The sequence below is a fragment of the Melanaphis sacchari genome, unplaced genomic scaffold, assembly GCF_002803265.2.
Source record: "Melanaphis sacchari strain LSU unplaced genomic scaffold, SCAv2.0 Contig2_pilon_pilon, whole genome shotgun sequence".
Classification (NCBI taxonomy): domain Eukaryota; kingdom Metazoa; phylum Arthropoda; class Insecta; order Hemiptera; family Aphididae; genus Melanaphis; species Melanaphis sacchari.
The window spans coordinates 4,585,628-4,607,437 of NW_020271173.1; the positions used below are offsets into that span (position 1 = coordinate 4,585,628).

The 21,810-nt window shown below is 29.6% G+C and overlaps 1 protein-coding gene across 2 annotated transcripts; it reads right to left on the reverse strand.

The window, feature by feature from the left end:
* Window positions 1–946: 946 nt before the first annotated feature.
* LOC112595794 (extensin-like) lies at window positions 947–18,022 on the reverse strand. Of its 2 annotated transcripts, none has more exons than XM_025341134.1 (2): window positions 17,686–18,022; window positions 947–5,214 (listed from the first exon to the last, which is right to left on the reverse strand). In XM_025341134.1, the coding sequence occupies exons 1-2, from the start codon at window positions 17,704–17,706 to the stop codon at window positions 1,828–1,830; spliced, it is 3,408 nt and encodes a 1,135-aa protein (XP_025196919.1). In that variant the 5' UTR covers window positions 17,707–18,022; the 3' UTR covers window positions 947–1,827. The 2 variants fall into 2 exon arrangements, with proteins under 2 accessions (XP_025196919.1, XP_025196918.1); XM_025341133.1 differs by having other exon boundaries at window positions 948–5,217.
* Window positions 18,023–21,810: the final 3,788 nt, after the last annotated feature.

Consider the following 21,810-nt stretch of genomic DNA (forward strand, 5'->3'; position numbering starts at 1 on the left):
AATGTAATAAACATTTGTATGCTTAGAATAAAATATCTTTAAATAATATATTATTATAAATATTAAATAATATTAATTTTACAAATGTATCAAAAACTAAGTAAATTTAAAAGTAAATGATTATAATGCATACATTTTAATTAATAAATAATAGCTTTCAAAATATATAGACCACAAGTATTCTCTCTAATGTTTTTTAGGCTTTTTTCTAATAGTTTTAATTATTAATTTATAATGAAACTTAAAATACCTACTAAAAACTTGTTAAAATTTAACTATTATAAAACAGCATTTCAAAAACTCAGTAATTTATGTCTTTCAATCTAGTAATGTTTCTATATTATAAGTCAATTAATAATAAAAGGTGCAGTTAAAATTATTTAAATGTTTCTAGAACACACCTTAATATAATAATAACTATATATAGTTATAATATCTAGATTCTCTCTTATCATAAGACATATCAAACGCACCTATGTTAACAATATATGTTTTATTATATGAATGCACCTACCTGATAACCGAAATTGTACTGTGTTAATGTACCTATACAATCTCACTAATAAATAAATTACTGTCAATTAATAATTGTGAATTTTTTTTTTTTAAATCCTTGTTAAAATCTTAAAAAAAATTGATTAAATAATTTCATCATTAAATATATTCAATTTTAGGATTCTGTTTTTGTTTATACGTTTTTATATTGCTTAAATATGTATACATTATTTAATATATAAACAATAATTTTAATTCTATACATAGGTATAAATAACACAAAATATATTGTTATTAAATAGTTTACATTTTCATACATAATTGTATATACAGTATTTCAATAGACATTATACACTAACAATTATTACAAACTGTTATACAAATACAAAGCATTAACTTAGAATACTTAAAGTAAAAAATAAAATTTAAAAATATAATTTTTAAGTTAAAATATATGATAAAAAAGTAAATTATTTTGAATATTTCAAGTGATATACAAGAACGAGAATATAATAGCTGTTAATTTAAAGAAAATGTATGGTATTTTTACATTAAGAATATTATTATAATAATAATGATAACAATAATAAATGGTCTATGGCACTTCGTAGTGGCAATCGTGCTAAACGTTATTACATAATATATAAATACATATTTACTCAATAAAATTAAGTATAAATGTATATTAATAATTTATCACTCCAAATTTTTTGATAATCAAAACGATTTCATTCAATTTATTATCAAAAACACACATCCAGTTGCATTCAAAGCACTAAGTAATCTCGTGAACAATTTTCATATCCAAAATGGCTTTTTGTACTATTTTTATTGTGTTACAATTCGCATTTATATCTGTCGTACCTTACACTCACAAGTATACTCTCACTTTTTAGATTAAAATATTCGTCGTTCACGATTTAAAACAAAATAAGGCACGATGTTATTATTTCGAGTTCGTGATAAGCTAGTCGTGAATAAATCTGTGCTTGGTAACTACGTCGTCAATATAAATTAATAATAGAGCGATTATCCTGTCAAGATAATAAAGTATTTATACAATTATTATAGAACGTTTTTGTACGTGAACGTTTAAACTAATACAAGTACAATACTTTTTTGCGATACGGTATTCCGGTTAAATTACGATTTTTATGAATACGAGCACTTTCTTACGTGTTATTACAGTTGTCAATTTGAATGCAACCAAAGGTTGAGGAGTTGAAACTGCAATTATAATAGTAGGATTACTTTTAATCTATTTATATAAATTAATATCTAATAATGTATTATATATGTGTATACATATACAAATCTATTATATTACAATAATTATTTTCCTGTACTCGACAACGAATTGGTTGAGCTTTCATCAGTCTTGGGAGTCGATTGTTGTGGATATGCCTGTGATACAGATTGAGGTGATGAGTCACTATATACATAATTTACTTTGGGCGACTTGTATGAAACAAAGTTTCCATTCGACACCTCGTTTACACTCAAATGGTTTATTTCATCCGGAAGTGTTTCTGTGCCTCGCGTAGATTGTCCTTTTCCGTCTCTAGTGCTATAGAATAGAGCCATTTCTTGTTTTTTACTTGCAGAATTTTCTGGCCACTCAGTACTAGTATTGGCCGCTGATGTGGCGACTTGTTGTACTTCTGACCCTTGTGGTTGGTTGTCGTATGAATTATCTGATTTCTGTTGGTTCTCTATGGCTGATAAAATATCTTGAAGTAATCCATTAGAAAGTACTTGATCATGAGCGACATGTTCTCCACCTCCTTGACCTGGTTGAATTTGGAGCATGTAGTTACCATTAGACCCTTGCACAGGATACTCTTGTATACCATTTATGTCAACAGATTTTGAACCGACAACGGAGGATCCTTCTAAACCTAGTGACTTAACTATATCGTTAACATCCACACCATCTGGTTGATGTTGATAATTATTATTTCCTGGTTGCTGTGAATTATTCTCTACGTCTCTCGATTGTGGATTATTTTTATTTTCTTCAATTTGTTGATTTAAGTCAAATGCTTGTTGTGGAGAACCATAGTTTTCAACATTTGATAATGAAAGTTGATTTGGCTGAACATAACTGTTAGGTTCTTGAATTGCATTATTTAAAGAAACTGTTTGTGTTATATGTTGATAAGATTCAGGAGCCGGTAAAGCGTATGATGTAGATGATCCTTGATTGTATAAGCCATTATTTGATACATCTTGTGTAGCTGGGATTTTATACTGTTGTTGATCTTGAGAAACTATTTGACTTTGCTCTAAATTTGGATTACTGTTAGAATTACTATAACCTGTAGAACTTGATTGAGCAGCATATGCATCATTTACAGCTGTTGGTACTTCTGGAACTGGAGGAGGTATGTATGGTTCACCTTGGAAACTATTATATTGTGTTGATTCTACGAGACCCTGTGGCACAGGAGCCCTATTTTTTACTGGATTTTTTGGTTGAAGATTTGGCCCAGGTATTTGTCTTCCAGATGCTTGTCCATAGGTTAATCCATATTGAGAGTCTGTAGGCTTTTGTAATGCTAAATCTGGTGGAGGTGTACCACAACAGATAGCTATCGGTGTACCGAAAGTACCTTCTGGAGGAAGACCATTATATGAAGACGTTGATGGTGAACCATATTGTATTTGCAATGAATTATCAATAAAACCTAGAGAAGGAATTCCATATGAATCTTTTGGCGGTGGAGAATTATATGCAGGCTTAGATGGTAATCCATAAGACTCTTTAGGTGGTCCAAATGATCCAGTTGATGGTTGACCGTATGATTCTTTGGGTGGTCCATATGAATCTTTTGGAGGTGGTCCATATGAATCTGTTGGAGGTGGTCCATAAGATCCACTTGGTTTAGGTCTATATGAACTTTTAGGAGGTGGTCCATATGATCCAATTGGAGGTGGCCCGTATGATCCACTCGGTGGTGGTCCATGTGATTCTTTTTGAGGTGGGTGATATGAAGGTTTAGAAGGAGATCCATAAGATCCACTTGGGGGTGGTCCATACGAATTTTTCGGAGGTGGTCCATACGATCCAGTTGGAGGTGGTCCGTATGATCCACTAGGTGGTGGTCCATACGTACTTTTAGGTGGTGGTCCATACGATCCAGTTGGTGGTGGTCCATATGATCCACTTGGTGGTGGCCCATATGAATCTTTTGGAGGTGGTCCATACGAATCTTTTGGAGGAGGTCCGTATGATCCACTCGGTGGTGGTCCATATGATCCACTTGGTGGTGGCCCATATGAATCTTTTGGAGGTGGTCCATACGAATCTTTTGGAGGAGGTCCATATGATCCACTAGGTGGTGATCCGTGTGATTCTTTAGATGGTGGGCCATATGAACCACTAGGTGGTGGTCCATATGATCCGCTTGGTGGTGGTCCATATGAATCTTTTGGAGGTGGTCCATACGAATCTTTTGGCGGAGGTCCGTATGATCCACTTGGTGGTGGTCCATGTGATTCTTTTGGAGGGGGTCCGTATGATCCGCTCGGTGGTGGCCCATATGAATCTTTTGGAGGTGGTCCATACGAATCTTTTGGCGGAGGTCCGTATGATCCACTAGGTGGTGGTCCATATGAATCTTTTGGAGGGGGTCCATATGATCCGCTTGGTGGTGGTCCATATGAATCTTTTGGAGGTGGTCCATACGAATCTTTTGGAGGGGGTCCGTATGATCCACTTGGTGGGGATCCGTGTGGTTCTTTTGGAGGAGGTCCGTATGATCCGCTCGGTGGTGGCCCATATGAATCTTTTGGAGGTGGTCCATACGAATCTTTTGGAGGGGGTCCGTATGATCCACTTGGTGGGGATCCGTGTGGTTCTTTAGGAGGTGGACCATAAGAACCACTGGGTGGAGGCCCATATGAGTCAGAAGGCTGCTTAGAAGGTGTTGGAGGGCCATAACTGGTATCTGGAATGATTGGTGGTGGCTTATATAAACTTGTCAATGACTGAGCGTGAGAGCTTCCATGATAAGAATTCTCATCTTTTGGTGGACCATAGTCCAAATTTGATGCTGGTAATATTGGAGGAGGTAAACCTCCGTAAGAAGTATCTATAGAATTAATATTATTATTGCAACAACCTCCTTCTTGAGGTAGTGGTGGACCATACGCAGTTCCTAAGGACGATTGTTCGTAACCATTATTTTTCTGAACATACGGTATTGATACACCCGGAATTGGTTGCCAACCGTGATAAGAGATATGTGGTGGGGTTGGCGGAGATGGTACACCCGGAGGCCCTTTTGCATAAGAAACTGATGGAACACCATAAGAAGAACTTGGAGGTCCAGATGGTAAACCATACACGGAGTTCGGTGTTTGTGGAGCACCATATACTGGTTTTGGTGGCAACCCATATGAATCTTGTAGAGGTGGTCCATAGTCCGGTTTTAAAGGTTTAAAACTAGGTTTTGGAAGTCCGTATGTTGATTTTGGTGGACCATAGGAGTTTGACGGAGGTCCATAATTAATGTTAGGTGCTTTTAAATCAGATGAAACATAAGCCTGCGGTGGTCCGTAATTAGCTTGATTAGCGCCAAATGAAGGAGGGGGTGCACCGTAAGAATCTGATGGTACGCCAAGACTTGCATCTCTTCTGGTCGGCGACTTCTCATCACTAGCGCCAGAATTTATCACGGCATTCGTAGTGGCTATCAACAATAGACACACAAAACACTTCTGAAACAAAAACGTTCAAATATTAAGTCAAAACTACGAAAACGATATTTACCTATCTTTTTAACATAATTTGTTAAACAATAATAAAAAAATAATTAAATTAGATATACAGAAATTGCATTTATAAGACTTTCTTTTTTGCTCATTAGGCAATAATTCGGGTTAAAAACTATTTACAGTGATGTTAAGATTTAAGTACTGCTAACAATGACACACAACATTAGAAATACATTGTTTCAACAGATGAAGAACAGCATACCGATTACCGGTCATAATCAAGTGTAGTGCTTAGTAATGATGTGTTGTACAATTCATTCAAACTTTCCCATTCGTTTAAAACGAATTCTAGTATGAAAAAAACCATAAAATATAATGTGTATAAATGCAAGTATGATAACGGTAGAGTCAAACTTTCATTGGTAATTTCGTTTTAGTTAAGTTTTACTATTTTGTTGAACAGACAAAAATGATTTCATGTAATAGGTAGGTATGGTGACTACAAATTGAGTGTGGTGTCTTAATAGCTATAAATATATTATGTGCTATAATTTATGATACACAATTACGAGTGAAACTGAAATTTGAATCATTGTGAAAACAATAGGTTTGCATAAACGACGAAACCGTTTGAAAGAAAAGTAAACATTGAAAAAATACATATGTGTAATGTTTATGTATATTATAATATGCTGAGAATTCGCTAGACAATTCAAATCCCATGAGGTGTCTTCTCATAACGGTGAAAACTCTAGTTTTTATTAAAATGAAATGTGAGTGTGAGTTAACACCGAGCGAACCTTTCTTGATTATAACGGCAGATGTGTTTTGTAAGTTTGTTACAAAAGACCAATAATTGGTTAAATTATTTTAAAAAAAAAATAAAAAAACCAAAATCATAAAAGAACAGTATATGGTGTTGATTATTTAAATTTATTTTTACGTCAGACACGTCAAATACGTAAATAGTTAACGAAATTAAAATATACACACGATTATTGAAAATAATAATTATATATTATTATTTTCAAGTTAGGTATATTGTATTTTTATTTTCTGCGATGTCCATAAAAATATTTTAAATTAGCTCTAAGCGATTTTCTTTTTGTACGAATTATTACGGAATAAGTAATTGGCCAACAATTTGTTTTGAAATACCAATTCGTAGAATCGCCTTAAATAGTATCCATATTATCCATATTATGCACTCATTATTGTGATTTCTAAATTATTTACACGATAAATAAACAAGCCATATATGTTTAACTGATGCCACCGAACTTTGTAGAACTACCTCGTACGATACCGTTATATTTATGTATGCATTTTTTATTATTATTATTGATTTATGGACTTCTAAATACAAAACACTTGTTCGGGATCAAACACTAAAATTAGATTTACCACGTCTAAATGAAAAGGACTAATTAAAAATATATTTATTAGAAATTGTTTTGAAAAATTTAATTTTAGATTTCAGAATCACGAGCATACACTTATTTTTATTCATTTGCATTTATACTTTGCGCAAGCCGGCTTACAATAGCTTGCTATATTTTTGACTACTAATCGTTACTTAAATACTATTGTTCAATAAAACGATTAAAACATTGAAAACTAAACGGTTTGTCGAACAAACTAAAGTTAAAAAAAAAAAAATCGATTTCTGTAATAATAGAATAAAACGTAAATAAAATTTAAAAAAAAAAAGAACAATTTGATCACAACATGAAATTTTAGTCAAATAATAATAACTGGATTTCCAATTCATTGCACAATAATAATGCTCCACCGTGATGGGGCATATTGACGTTCGCTTACAGTTGTACGTACTGCATTTAGCAACCCAAATCACGTAAACGGCCCCGAGAGTTAACTAAACATCGATTGTTCGTTGACGTCGAGAAAAAAAAAGTGGAAATAATAATTATTGGGCAAAATTGTTTACATTTTGACAATAATGGATAGTATCTTTTTTAAATGACAATAAAATGTTACAACATTATTATAATATTATATCATGTAAGAGGTAACATTAATTTACCTCACATTAATCATTAATCTTCAGTGTACATAACGGGTATGCATGTAAAATATACACGCTGTACTTTGATTGATTTCATCGCTAAAAAAAACGACATATGTTATATCATAAAAGAGTGCAATATGTTGAAGTACGATTTTACATATTTTTATCAAAGTAAAAAAAAAAAATGTAAATTTTGTAACATGTTGTGCGAAATTATGATGTTTAATCTTTTTCAAGTCAGAATTGAAATAGTTCATTTATTTCATATTATTACAACATGGACATGAGTAAATTTAATATGTTCGATAAATACGATAACGGTAATATCTTTATAAAATCGTGCATGTTACAATAATATGGAACAAAAATAATAACGAGTAATTCAATAAGAAATAAGGGTTCAAAAATAATAAATAAAAAATAAATAGTGTGCGTGTGCTGACAAATGGATGCAATTTGATTGCAATGACAATAACAATATAAATATATAAATACGTCGTGATTAACGACCAATGACTTTATTATAATATAGGTACCTAGTGTTTGTATAAACTTTTTTCCTTTAATACTTAATTAATTTAAATTTAGATTTTTAAAATTTTTCAGTATGCTTTAAGTCTTAAAGACAAATGTTCAAAGATATAGATTTATTTTTTCATTAGAAGAGTGTCCTGTCTCCTTTAGCAATTAATGATATCAATCTCTTTTTTTGAAATAAAAATCAGTTATCTTTTCTCGTAAATTGTTTAGCAGATTATTATTTTCTTAAAAGTATGCCTATGTATCTAAATCGAAATTTGAACGAAGTTTTTTTGAGTTGTTTAATTTTGTGTTCATACTAAGCATAGGTGGTATATGAAAGATATGGGAGCTTTGATAATTTGAAAACCATTGTAATTAATATTAATTTAACAATATTTGATAATTCATAAAAAGTATCACGTCCAATAAATACTAGAATCAATATTACATATATTTTATATTTTTTTAGATTCTTTTTAAAAAAATAATATTTTAATTCTAAATATTATGCAATAAAACATATAACTGATTCTTACCTCAAAATTTACAAAATAAAATTATCCACTTTATTTTCTAAAGATGAAGATTTGGAAAAATTAATTTGGTTCGCTATGGCATAATCCCTACATGGTAAGTATAGACAAATCTAAATAACCGAAAATATTATGTTCCTCAAATATACCTAATTAAAAATTCCAAAAATCAAAATCTAAATGAATGCATTGATAAAGCAAAATGGGGAGAGCATACTTAAAAAAAGTTACCTTGTATATATAAATAAATAATTAGAGGTATCTATATTCTGATTTTTTTTTTTTTTTGAAAGACTAGCGTCATATATATTTAAGTATTACGGCAACCGCCACGAAAACCATCCTTATATTATTATTATCAATATTATGCAAAATTTAAACCATATTATAATTCAAATAACATTAATAATAATTCAAATGTGTGGGTGCGGGGTCACTTTAAATCAAACATTCGTACTCATATATTGTGCATCTATATTGTATGCTTATAATATATAATATAATACATGAAAACCAATCTCATTCGGTCATAGTTTCTCATAGTGGAAGAAGGAGATAAGTAACGATAATGTTATTGCATAACAGTGTCATAATATTATTATTTATTATTCTAATCATACATCGAATTTTAAAGTATTGCATACTCGCGATCGCCTCCTATCGAAATTTATACGTACAAGTCGGGTCAGTGTACACATTGCTCGAGAGGACTTATATAAATTATTATATCGACGAAAAGCATCTAAATGCGTCGCTTGAATATAAATAGCGGTTGAATGCAATAAATAATATATTTTCAGTTTGTTATTATTATTTTTTTTTTTTTAAGAATCAACATAAAAAACACAAGTAGATAATATTGTTAGAAGATGCATGTGAAATGAGAGAAAACGCAACCGTCACAATAGAAAAGGAATTTACATATATACACACATATGACGCCGCCGCCGTGTATAAGTAATTAGAATTGCACGGAGAATGCAAAAATAACTCTTAGCGCATTGTCTTACGACAACAGATTTCTATTTGAACGATCGTATAGACGTTTGTTATTATTTTTTTGTAATACATATTTTCGAGCCCATAAACATCTTCGATTATAGAAAAACAATACGATCAATAAAATATCACGACTACCTGTCTGTACAGTTGTATTGCGTGCGGTTCCCATCGTTATTCCATCTTCCAAGCACGTAAAACGAGTGTTATATTATTATTATTATTAAAACAGACTGATCCGTTGCGTTGCAGTGAAACTGTTTACAATGCATGGTATATTATAATTTTTAATATTAGATCTTCAAAATTTTAAGTAACGACGGGTAACACACAAATTTAATTAGAAATTAAATATCCTAATTAGACGGTAATAACGTTTTATTATTGTGTACCTGTATGGGTCAATCGTAGTGCGAGACAATCAGTTTAACAATAACTTACCTATGGACTACGGCGAATATTACGCCAGTGTGTTATAAATTATAATCATAATCTCTCGAAATAATATCGGTGCAATTTAAATTGGTTTATTTCAATGGTTATACGTAATAACATCTATATGATTATTAAATTTAATTAACTCTAAAGTTATCGAATTACACATTTATGCCAAAGGTATGTACTTTGTATAGTACTATATATATACATACGTGATCTTTTTGATATTTCAAACGTAACGTGCCAAATAACTAAAAGCACATTAAACACAAATGCATTGTAATATACTAATGTATTATTTTCGTTATTTTCTCTCATTCTCTTCTGAGTGCATAACATTAAAGAAATCAGAGGAAGATTTCGGTGGAGATCGCGAGTAACGATAAAATGAACAAGCAAATATCTTCAATACATACAATGACTATGTAAATTTGTTTAACTTCAAAGAACAAGAAATTTATAAAACAATATTTTGATAATTGATTTTACGAGTACAATTATTGTTTATACAAAAACAATAAAAAATACAATTTTAAATATTAAACCTTAGTTAAAATGAATCGTATTGAACGTACATGTTATTACCATATAAATTCAATTATTTAAACATCGTTATTTGAACGTCTAGTAATACAATATAAAAACAAACCTGAGTTAATAATATTCCCAAAATCTTAACAGCAAAAAGAAGTGTAACGATTATAACTTATCACACACGAGTAAACCATTCAACTAATATTTAATGTCGAGCGTAAAAACTAAAAAGCAAGTGCGTACAGCGGACATAACGTGTTCAATGAACCGATACTTGAACGTAATACTCCATCAGATGTTTTATTTTTATAATTTTTTTTTTCACTCTTCTTACCTCAAAATAACGACAAATTGCCACTACACAGCCATTCTAAATTATATCTACGACCCAAGATCGGAAAAATTATAATATTATAAATATACAGCGAAAGATCAACAACGAGCACTAATCATAATATAATAGAAACTATATATTTTTCCAGTAAATTAAAATACAACAATACGTAAAAATGAGATGATGATCTATCTGTTTGGTTATTATCAAGGAGTACTCAAACTGGCAAATGTAATGTGTATCGTGCAAGTATCGGTATTTTTTTACAACTCATACTTACATGAAAAAAAACATATTTTATTACAATATATTTATATAACATATCAAATGATGATCACGATCAAAACGAAATTTCAGCGTTTAGAAAATATTTTGTTGGAATATCCTTTCTCAGGGATTTTCTATTCCCGAGGTCAGCAAAAGAAAACTGTCACCGTTGCGATTATCGTGGCGACGGTCGCCTATTCTGTCGAAGTTTGTAAATTGCATGTCCACCCTCAGGGGATGACCTCTCACGTGCTGTACGTAAACACGTATACACATATTGCACATGTACATAAAATAGGTGGGTGCAAATCATTGTACAGAAGGTATAGCACGTCGGCCATTTAGATTACACGAAAAATAATGTTTTCCCAGCTATTCGATGACAACGACCGTCGATGCAAGTACGAGACAGTTCGATTTTTCGACAATGTGTAGTAAACGACGGCATCAGCAGCTGGTGGCATGGAGAGAGGGACAAAAAGGGTGGTTTCCGCTACTCCGACTGTTTTTCTATAAAATTTTTACTGTTAGAGGTATTTCGGGTCGATAGTCATAATAGCCTATAGTAATATTACGATTTACATAATATCTACATAGTATATATAAGTATCCAAATTTACATTTGGTATTTGATTTATGAATATTATTTCTTTTTTTATAGTTAAGTTTAAGTTTAAACGGGCTGAGTAAATTTCAAATTGACTGTTTTTTATTAACTAATTAATAATATAACACTTATATACATAATATGTATATGACACATGTATCTTATTAAAAAAAACTCCCGCTGATGCCATTGATACAGACATAGCAGATAAGATAAAGTATTGATAAATATTATTCACATCGTAAATCATTTTTTATGTAGATTCTTGTGCAATACGTACTTACATTTTCTAAAAAAAAAAAGAAAAATATAATCGTTATGGAAATCGGTACTTAGACGTTTCTATACTGCACCACGATGATTGACGTGACGTGTGTCCTGTCAATTATACTGGTATATGTGTATAAGTTTATATATTTATTGTACCTATGGTAGACGACACTTTTACCGTATTATATTATTGCCGATAGTGTAACAATGTATATATTTACCATGCAAAGTATCTACGATTGATCGATTGATAATATATTATTAACGCGCAAGAGAAACCTTTCTGAATGCACCGCAGTGAGTACCCATCTGTACATTATAATAAATACGATACACCGACGTTTTTAGTGTTAATGTAAGTATAAATAAGTATCGTGCATTTCATCGAGCCAGAACGCGATTTGAGGATAATCGCATACCGGTTAATTAATTTTACCGATTTACGACAATTTACGCGATACGGTGCTATTACCTGCTTCTTAGAGTGAAGAAGTATTAGCAGCAAGGTCAATTCGTGCTAATAGTGTAAAACTCGTCGCCCATATTATCATAGTCTAAAGACTAAGACTTACGGTGCACTATAAATAAAATTCGGCTTTATTCATATAAACGCAAAACAACCGAGTCGAACAATAGTATCATAAGATATTAGATATTATGATATTATATTATCCTGTATTGGCGAAAACCTTTGCTCACGATTTTCTGAAATGCTTAACAGCTCAGCTGGGTTTGCTGATAATACGGAACTAGAGCATGGGCGTACCTTTCAACCATTTTATTATTCATTATGAATGCATTAACGCACAAGTGAAGATTTCAAATGATTCAGCTCTCTTGTAAACGATTTACAGTTGTCGTTGCGTATACATTGTTTTTCTTGTCAATAAACGTCAATGGTCAATTTTTATGTTCGCCATAATATTATATGCTAATTGTGTGTACGATAATACCTATAACATCCAGCAGCTAATAGACGCGTAACGTTGTACAATCTATTATGTTTGGTATTAATGTATGTGTGTAATAATAAACGCTAATGATAAGACGAGCGTATAACTATTATAAACTAGTTAAATATACCGTGTATTTATGTCTGTGTAATTACGTTTTTATAATAATTGTATTCACCCATTCATTTTCGCATATCATTTTGTACATTGTACAAAACGTTTCGTTTTACAGCCCATGAACATAATATGTCTACGGGAAGACGACTAAATTAAAATGATAATAAGAATAATAATAGTGAAATATTGTATAACGTTATTCGGTGGTCAAGAGAAATCCGGAATAACTAACTATAGATGTAATAATACTACACGTAGGTACAGTATATAATAATGTACTACATGGTTGTATGCCGTTTACTTTTAATTAATAGAACATAATAATCCATGTTATTACATGGGTGACAAATTATACACATACATTAAAATTAAATTAAATAACAAAAAGATATGTTTTTGCAGTGAAAGAAAATACAGACTTAAATTCTAACGTTTCGTTGCAAATGACAAATTTAATATTTATATAACTAGCTATTAAAAACAATTTACTATTAACCTATTAGCGTGATTATGTGATTGATGGTGATGGTATAAAATCGTTGTTTGAATCAATCACATTTTACAAGTACTAAACACACATACAGAATTCAAAAACTGTCAATTTTCAGTGATGAAGACATTTCGTCAACTTCCGAACCATGTCAACGGTATAAAATAAAGTGACCGTAAACTATATCTGCAACCTACATCATTTTGTTCTAATCAGTTCTGTGAAATATGATATTATGAAAATTTTATTGTATTTAAAAAAAATATAGTCAACATTCAGCAGTTACCTATTTAACACTAAATCGAAAGTGTCAATCATAATAATTCTAACTTTTTTTTGTAAAACCGTCCTAAATAAATCAATTTTATTTTATTTTTTTAATTTTATTTTTTCATGTAACTTTAAAACAAATTACCATAGAGCCTTGACATTTTTACCGAATGTTTAAATTATCATTTTCTATGTATGGAATAACTTTCTAAATATTTAAACCCTTTTCGCATTATTTAAAGAAAATTTAAATGATTGTTTTTTTTCTATAAATGTCGATAAAAAAATTATCATTAGGTATATAATCAAATTGTCATTGAAAATGTAATACAAGGTTTCTCGTAAACTGGAATTATGGCAATTTCAATAAAATCCCAAAAATGTTTAAATAATTCTGTAGTTAAAAATGTATAAAATGTACAATTTTTATAGCTTAAAATTAAAAATGTAATATAAATGATCTCATAAATAATTCACAGTGTAATCAAAAGATCTTATAAATTTATAAACACAATTTTTTTATTAATATTTTAAGTTCATGTTTGAATAAAATTAGATAGGTATTTAAATTAAGAATAGAGATTTTAATTATATTGTAAATATTATTCATGAGTACTTGAAACTCTTAACGTATATCAGTATTATAATTTTTGAAGACAATGGAATTTTAAAATGTGATGTTTTCAGAAAAAAATAATTCGACCCACCGTATTACTAAGATTAAAATTAATTAAATAACAAAGTAATACATATTATAAAATATAGACTAATTGACCGTCTTCACTTAGAATCGTTTTTTGTATGCAATTATTTATCATTATATTCAAATTTAACTTATACATTACAATTCTCAATGACAAGATACACTCAAAACCTACTGTAAGAGTAGCAGAACATTTAGCTACTTTCCCTTTTTTTTAAATAATTGATGATTATACGGAAGTATTTTTCTAAAAAGTCTATTAATATATACATTAAAAAATAAACTGCTTGATATACTTAATATACAAAATATATGTTTTTTTAAATCGTCGTCGTCGTCAAAAAAACACAAAATATTAGTATCCTGAATTTAAAAAAATATCAGTGAACATAATAGTTCAAACTATTTAAGCGTATGTAGATAAACTATCTATTTTTAAACTTTTTATGAATATTATTATAATATTGAAGAATTTTTTAACCAATTTAAAATGTCAACGATTTTTACTATAAAAGAAATGAACATGATTTTTATATACTTATGTTTAGTAAAATAGTATATACAAGGGAATTCGGATACCCGATCTATGTAAAAACTCTAATTTGAAATAGTACAGGTGCAGCTTAACAAATAATAATAAAAACACACTAATGCGAATAATATTTAGATACATTTATGATAACAGTTTACCACTATTTACAAATCTATTACTGATTTGTAGGACATAACATCAAGTAGAAAATCATATTTTATTACGACCCGCGGGCAATCATCTATAAAACGAAATCCTTCAAAGTTCCACACAGTTTAAGCAAGTGAATTTTTTTTTTTTGCAAACAACACTTTAATAATAATACTATTATATTAGCTTTCTATTCCGCATGATCATTATTCGCCAACCCAGTCTGGTAGTTCGGAGTATAGACACATTCTGGCAATCCCACACCAGATGATTGGCCCGAAGCCCTGAGGAGACCGAAAATGACGACGTTTGCCCATTAATTATACGTGCGCACAATAATAACGTGATCGATATAATACGCGATGTAAGAACGGGTTTTATTGTACATGTACATACGCACATAGAAGAGTTGTGATTTTTCGACTGGAAAGCCGGAAGAACGTGACCTGACTCGACGTGTGCAGGAGTATATCCGGCGAGGAAATCGGAGAAAACAACCCCCGATTGTTGATTATTTCGTGAATGGCAAATTACGGGAAACGGAATGGAAAACAACCAGACAGTATGGGAACAAAAAATAATAATAATAGAATAAAAGAAAAAAGAAAACCACTATACTACCCTTATTTCGTATGCTACTCAGCGACTCCACCTAATGCGACAAGTTTTCCCCCGGATGACGACGATGGTAACAAAGCGAATGAATGTGATTGAATATTTTCCAATGAGACATATATTCTCCTCACATTCCATTATTATCGTTTATAATCATTGTAGTATTAGTACGAGTATGGAGTGTGTGATTTCTGATTTCAATGCGATAACTTGCCTTTAAAACGACGTCACATTATTTCTCTCAATGCCTACCAGTAGGTAGTCATCAGAAAAAATAAATGTTTTGATAGCATATGATGGAATAACATTCCCATACTACACAATATTATGATGTATAATTATTTCATCAAGTAAGTCATATAAGCTACACTTAAATTTAATTTTGATCAACCACCATAATAGTAGTTATTGAAACGATTTATGTCACTTATATAATGTATAGTAAAAATAGAAAATTATGTTAACTGAAAATATAATTTATTTTTACTAAAACAATAGTACGTATTATATCATCATAACTTTATGTAAAAATAATGTAATTTTTTATATATAATAGGTATTTGTAACATATTATGTTGCAACGTATACGTTGACTTTTATAATAATCACTGTTTATTTAAATCTGGTTATTGAAGTTAGTAAATTTTTGATGAATAATCTATCTATTTACAGAATATTTTATAAATATATTGTACCTCAATATTAATCAAGATAATGTATTAAAAAGATAGTTATTTGTTTTATTATGTCTCGTGCCGTCGTAAACCATATAAAAATTTGAATTGACCATTAAATTGGATAGAAATAACCATAACAAATACATTAATCATTGTTTTCTAAATATCGAATACCTATTTGATATGTAATATTAATACATTTATTATTTAAACGACATTATCTGATAGGTATTATCGTTATTATTTTAATGAGTTGCAATATTAACATTTGTCAACAAACCAAATTACTTACAATAGTAATAAGTACCATTGTAAAAGGATAAGTCACGCTCGAAAGCGGAAATGAGATCTGTGCGATTAAGAAAATATTCCATTCTAGACGCATTACAATTTATCTGATTTAAAATATTGCATTTTTATTGGTACATAACTTTTCTTGACTTATTAACTTCTCACTAAATAGTATTGCTAAGAAATGATTTCTAAGAACTCTATATTTGACATAAATAACGTAGTTAGCCTAATTAAACAAATGCACTGTTATTCAATACATTTTAATTAAAAATTAATTTACTTTAAATAAAATAGAATAAAAAGTTGTGCTATTATAATTAATATGCAAGACTGCAATAGTTAATATTATATTGATAAATTGCGCACTTTTTTGTATCTAAACATCTCGTTTTTGTATCACAAGGGATATAAACCAAATATGAAATAAGTATACATTGCATGTTACAATATAATGATAAGTGTTAAAAAATAAATATTTATAGGTACATGAATTATTTTATTACTATTAACTAAACAATATCTTAAAAAATAGTAAAATACCATGATTTTATGAACTTAGTATTTTTAACTGCAAGAACAAAATGTATATTATTTAATCATAAAATAATTTAAAATAATAAGTTTATAAATATTTAAAAAAAAATTTTAATTTTCTTGTATTTCCTAAAATATTTTCTAATATACCATAAAATAATTACCCAATATATTTCGAAACTCAAATGATGTTCATACATCGTATTTTATATAATTAATTCATTAACATTAACACTTTTTAAAAGTAAATACTGTATTATCTATGTACAAATATTACATAGGAATAAAGAAAATTCAATATTTATACCGTTTTTATACAGAGGATCATCCCTTCAAATAAATGTATATTTCAAAAATATACGACAAGGTCATGGATAATTTTGATTTTGCCTTTTTTTCCATTACTTACGGTTCACTTAAGATTAAATATCTAAATATTGATAATTATTGATAGTTAAACTGTCAATCGTCATTTACAATGCAGAAATCTTTCTAAGTCCGGACATGTCGGATTACGAAGAGTTATAATTATTGGCAGTCGTCTAAAATTATATGGGAAAGGATAACTATATAGGGATACATGTTAACTACAGCGATGTTTACCTGTGTCAATCGGAAGTCCATGGCGTATCCTTTTGAAACTTCGATGCGTATGTTTCGACAACTTGGAACCCTTTCCGGTTACAGGTGCCGGACTGTAACAGGCTGGTTGAAACCCAAACAAACGATTCGTATCTTTCAAGTGGAAAATGTTTCCAAATTTAATTTAAAAAAAAACAACCGGCTATCATCCGGATATCGGTACGAAAAGTTCGAACGATTAAAAACGCGCGATCACACACGTCACGTCGGTCTCGCGAGAGAGATATGATGTTTTTATAACGCAGCCGTTGGTGTGCGGTTGGTCATCGCACGATCGGAGACATAATGAGCCGGACCCGACGGTCGAGAAGGCTATTTATACGAAGGCAGCAATCGAGACGGTACGGACCCGCAGAGCAGACCGTCCAGTGGGCCGAGTGGGAGGCAGCTAGTGCATGTGTACCTATCTATACATACATTACCGTCATCGTAATACCGCGTTATGCGAACGGTATACGAAGTATCTACTGCGACCAGGCTCCAGTCCCGAGGTAGAGGTAACCACGCTGCCAGGGGAGTCGATCCGGCTCTGCGGTGGACGAAAGAGAAAGTGTGTTTTGGGCGCGCACGTGCGTATGATGCGATGCGTCAGTATATGTGTACAAGCGTAAGTACACGTACATATGTGCTTACGTTCAAACGTATGTGTGTGTGTGTGTGTGTGTTTAAGAAGAAAGCACAGGAGGCTACGGCCTTCGGAGACCTCATCGGTCGACAACCTTGAACCGGAGTGTCGGTTTTCAGTGATGAACCGTCAATATTCGGTAGTCTTGGGTTTCACGGACATGATTATTGTTATTTGGATCGATTATTTTATATTGTCACCGATACACCGCAGACCGCAGTAACTCGATAAACGACGGACGGCCAAACAGTAAAATAATTTATACCAAGACCGATTTTTTTTTATCGAGAACTGTCAAACACATGATAATATTATGATCGTGATATGACGACGATGGAATAGCGATCGTTTAAATATTTATCACGTGTTTGCATCAGCTGTTTTCCGATACGAATTTCGTAATAAATAATTAAATATTAAATGTTACCCAATAGTTAATTTAATAACTATAATGTATTATAGAAATAACACTTTTAATATTTCGTATTTCATTTTCTTCCGAATTGTTAGTGTTTGACGTTTACCTGCAATTGGTAGTTCCGTAACATCTCTAAATATTATAATATAGTACAGTAAACAGAGTTATAGTTTTATTTCCTTAATTTGCTTAATTCATTATGCCTGATTTGTGTATTTTAAAATAATATTGTCGGTTTTTTTTGTCTTTTATTGACTAAGTAGGTACATAGTAGATGGGTGTCACTGTATATTTTATACAAATAAAAATTTAATACATTTTGGTTCTAAAATAATCAATATTAATAGCACGTACAATTTAATAATTATAACTTTTTAACGGCAATTTATATTGTAATTACATAATTGAAAGAACGGTTAACATGAAAAACATAAATGAAAAATATTTTAGGTTAATCGGGTACCTATGTCGTTAAAATAATGTGTTATTTTTAATAGCCATATACAAATTAAAAGAATATATCGCCTAATTTCAAAAATATAAAAAATCAATATAACTTTGGTTTTAAAGTAATATTATTCCAACATCTTATTGTAAGTAATAAACAGCTGTAGTAAATAAAATTATTTATTTAAAATGCGTAGCTATACATATTATACGTATTACGTAAATACCTATTTTACAAGATAATTTAAGGCAGTATTTTTCTACCGGTGTTCCGCAGTACATAAGTGTGCCGTGAACTGACTGTAGGTGTACTGCGACCATTGTACATGCTTATAGTGTTATTAGGTATTAATTTTTAATTATATAATATATTAATAATAAAAAACAAAAATGAAAATAAAATGCATTTTTGTTTGTTTCTTATTATTGTATTACTATAGTGTTCCGTCAAACTGTATAGTTATAAGAAATAGGCCGTGAGCATAAAAAGGTTGAGAACCACTGATTTAAGGAATATATTATACATTACTACGTTTAAATATTATCATTACAAGTGAAAATAATTTTTTTTTTTTATAAAATTACCAGCGCTGCATCTAAATAAGCGTAAACTATACTAATCACAATATTATTACGCATTCAGTTACCCGCATAATGTATGTGTCGAAGAAATAATTAACAAATTGAGATAAAATAAATAGTAAATTACACGCTAAATAAAAAAAATTTAATATATCTCAATCAAAAGACTGTTGAGCATATTTCTGTAAAACATGTACCTAATACAAAACTACAAAATATTATACTTGTTAACAAAACTATTAATACTTGCAGATTGCAGTTAACTACAAATTAAATTACCAGAGTGTACCTATATAATTTGTAAACGACGCATAGATAATTTTTTTAAATAATAATACTCACAATATAACTAATAACTAATAAGTCATAGGTAGGTACCTATTATATATTACAGCAAAATATCAACATTAATGTCATTATACAAATAATAATCAATTGTTATTCTGTGAAAACCGTCCACTGTTGTTACACAATAATAATATGACGACATGTTAGATAACATATTAAAGTAGGTATGTGTTATAAATGGAACCCTTGAGTGTGGAAAATTTTACAACCATATTTTTTTCAAGATTTTATTGTCAATGCATTTTTTGCAAGCTGTAACAACGTAATTTTATCCCAAAACATTATCGTGTGTAAGTCTTCATTACTTTTATTATACGATTGTCTTAAACATATAAACAAGGTGACAATGAACATAACTTTAACCGATAACTGAAAAAGTAGCTTTCGATTTTTACGAGTGAACTATAATTTTCAATTGTTCGTGTAGACTGTAGAGAAATGAACAACTTTATTATGTAGGACGTAGTAGGTATGTTAAATAAAGTAATAATTATAGTGATAAACTATTCGAAGGAAATAACCTTAGTTTTAATATTATATTACCATTATGAAAATTATTCGTTACTTTTCCAAAAAAAAAAAAAAAAGTATATTATAATATAGAATATTATATTACTATACAAATTAAGGATAATCCAAAACGATTATTTTTGAAAGTGTTAAGTTTAATTATACATTAACATCTAATTAAACATATAAATATCAATGATTTTAATAAAATAAAAAACATTAAATTTAAATTGTCAAATTATAATCCTAGTTTTTTTAATGGATATTAAAATATAAATTTATGTAATGAAAAGATTTTGCTATTATCTCTAACACTCTTTGAAAAAGTATTAATGAAAAACTGTTATGAATAAGGAAAATTACAATCTACCAAAATGTAATTAAATATAGATGTCTGGGTCCGGAATCCTATAAAAATACATGGAAAAAGATGTGTTAGTTTTATTAATAAAATAATTATTTATTAATTTTTAATAAAAAATACAAAATAATATACAATTATTGACGTATAAGCAAGGTTTATGCAACCTAAAACAATACAAAAAAAAAATAAAAATACACAAAAATTATATTTTAAACATTATTGTCATATGAACAATAAAAAAATATTTTCTTTTTAATTACTTTAAGTAATGTATAATATATCACTAGATGTATCACTACTGAGCTACGCCATATATTTATAATTTCAAATTTATTATCGTTTTATTGCATTAAAAGTTTAAAAATTAAAAATCTACTCTAATTTCTCATAAAATTTGGAAAGTATATTGTGTTTGTTTTGTAATTCGTTCAACTTAACCGAAAACTGAATTCATAAAACTAAAGAATAAACGAGTTTCATATGTGTTTTTATTCATTGTATATAATATACAATTAATAAAAACACATATGAATATAATATTTGAATAAATACATTAAACGCAACGCCATATTGAAATAGGCTACAATAAATCACGGATTCGGGACTCCGGAAGAAATAATACTCTCCACAAGTTTGCAAGTATATATTAGCGTTAATACTTTAATAGACAAAGCAATATAATGATGTAATAATATAATATATTTAGATAAACATAAAATCACATCACTTGTCAGATTATGTATTAGAATAACATACTACGAATTTTAATTGTTGACTGTAGGCGGTTTATTT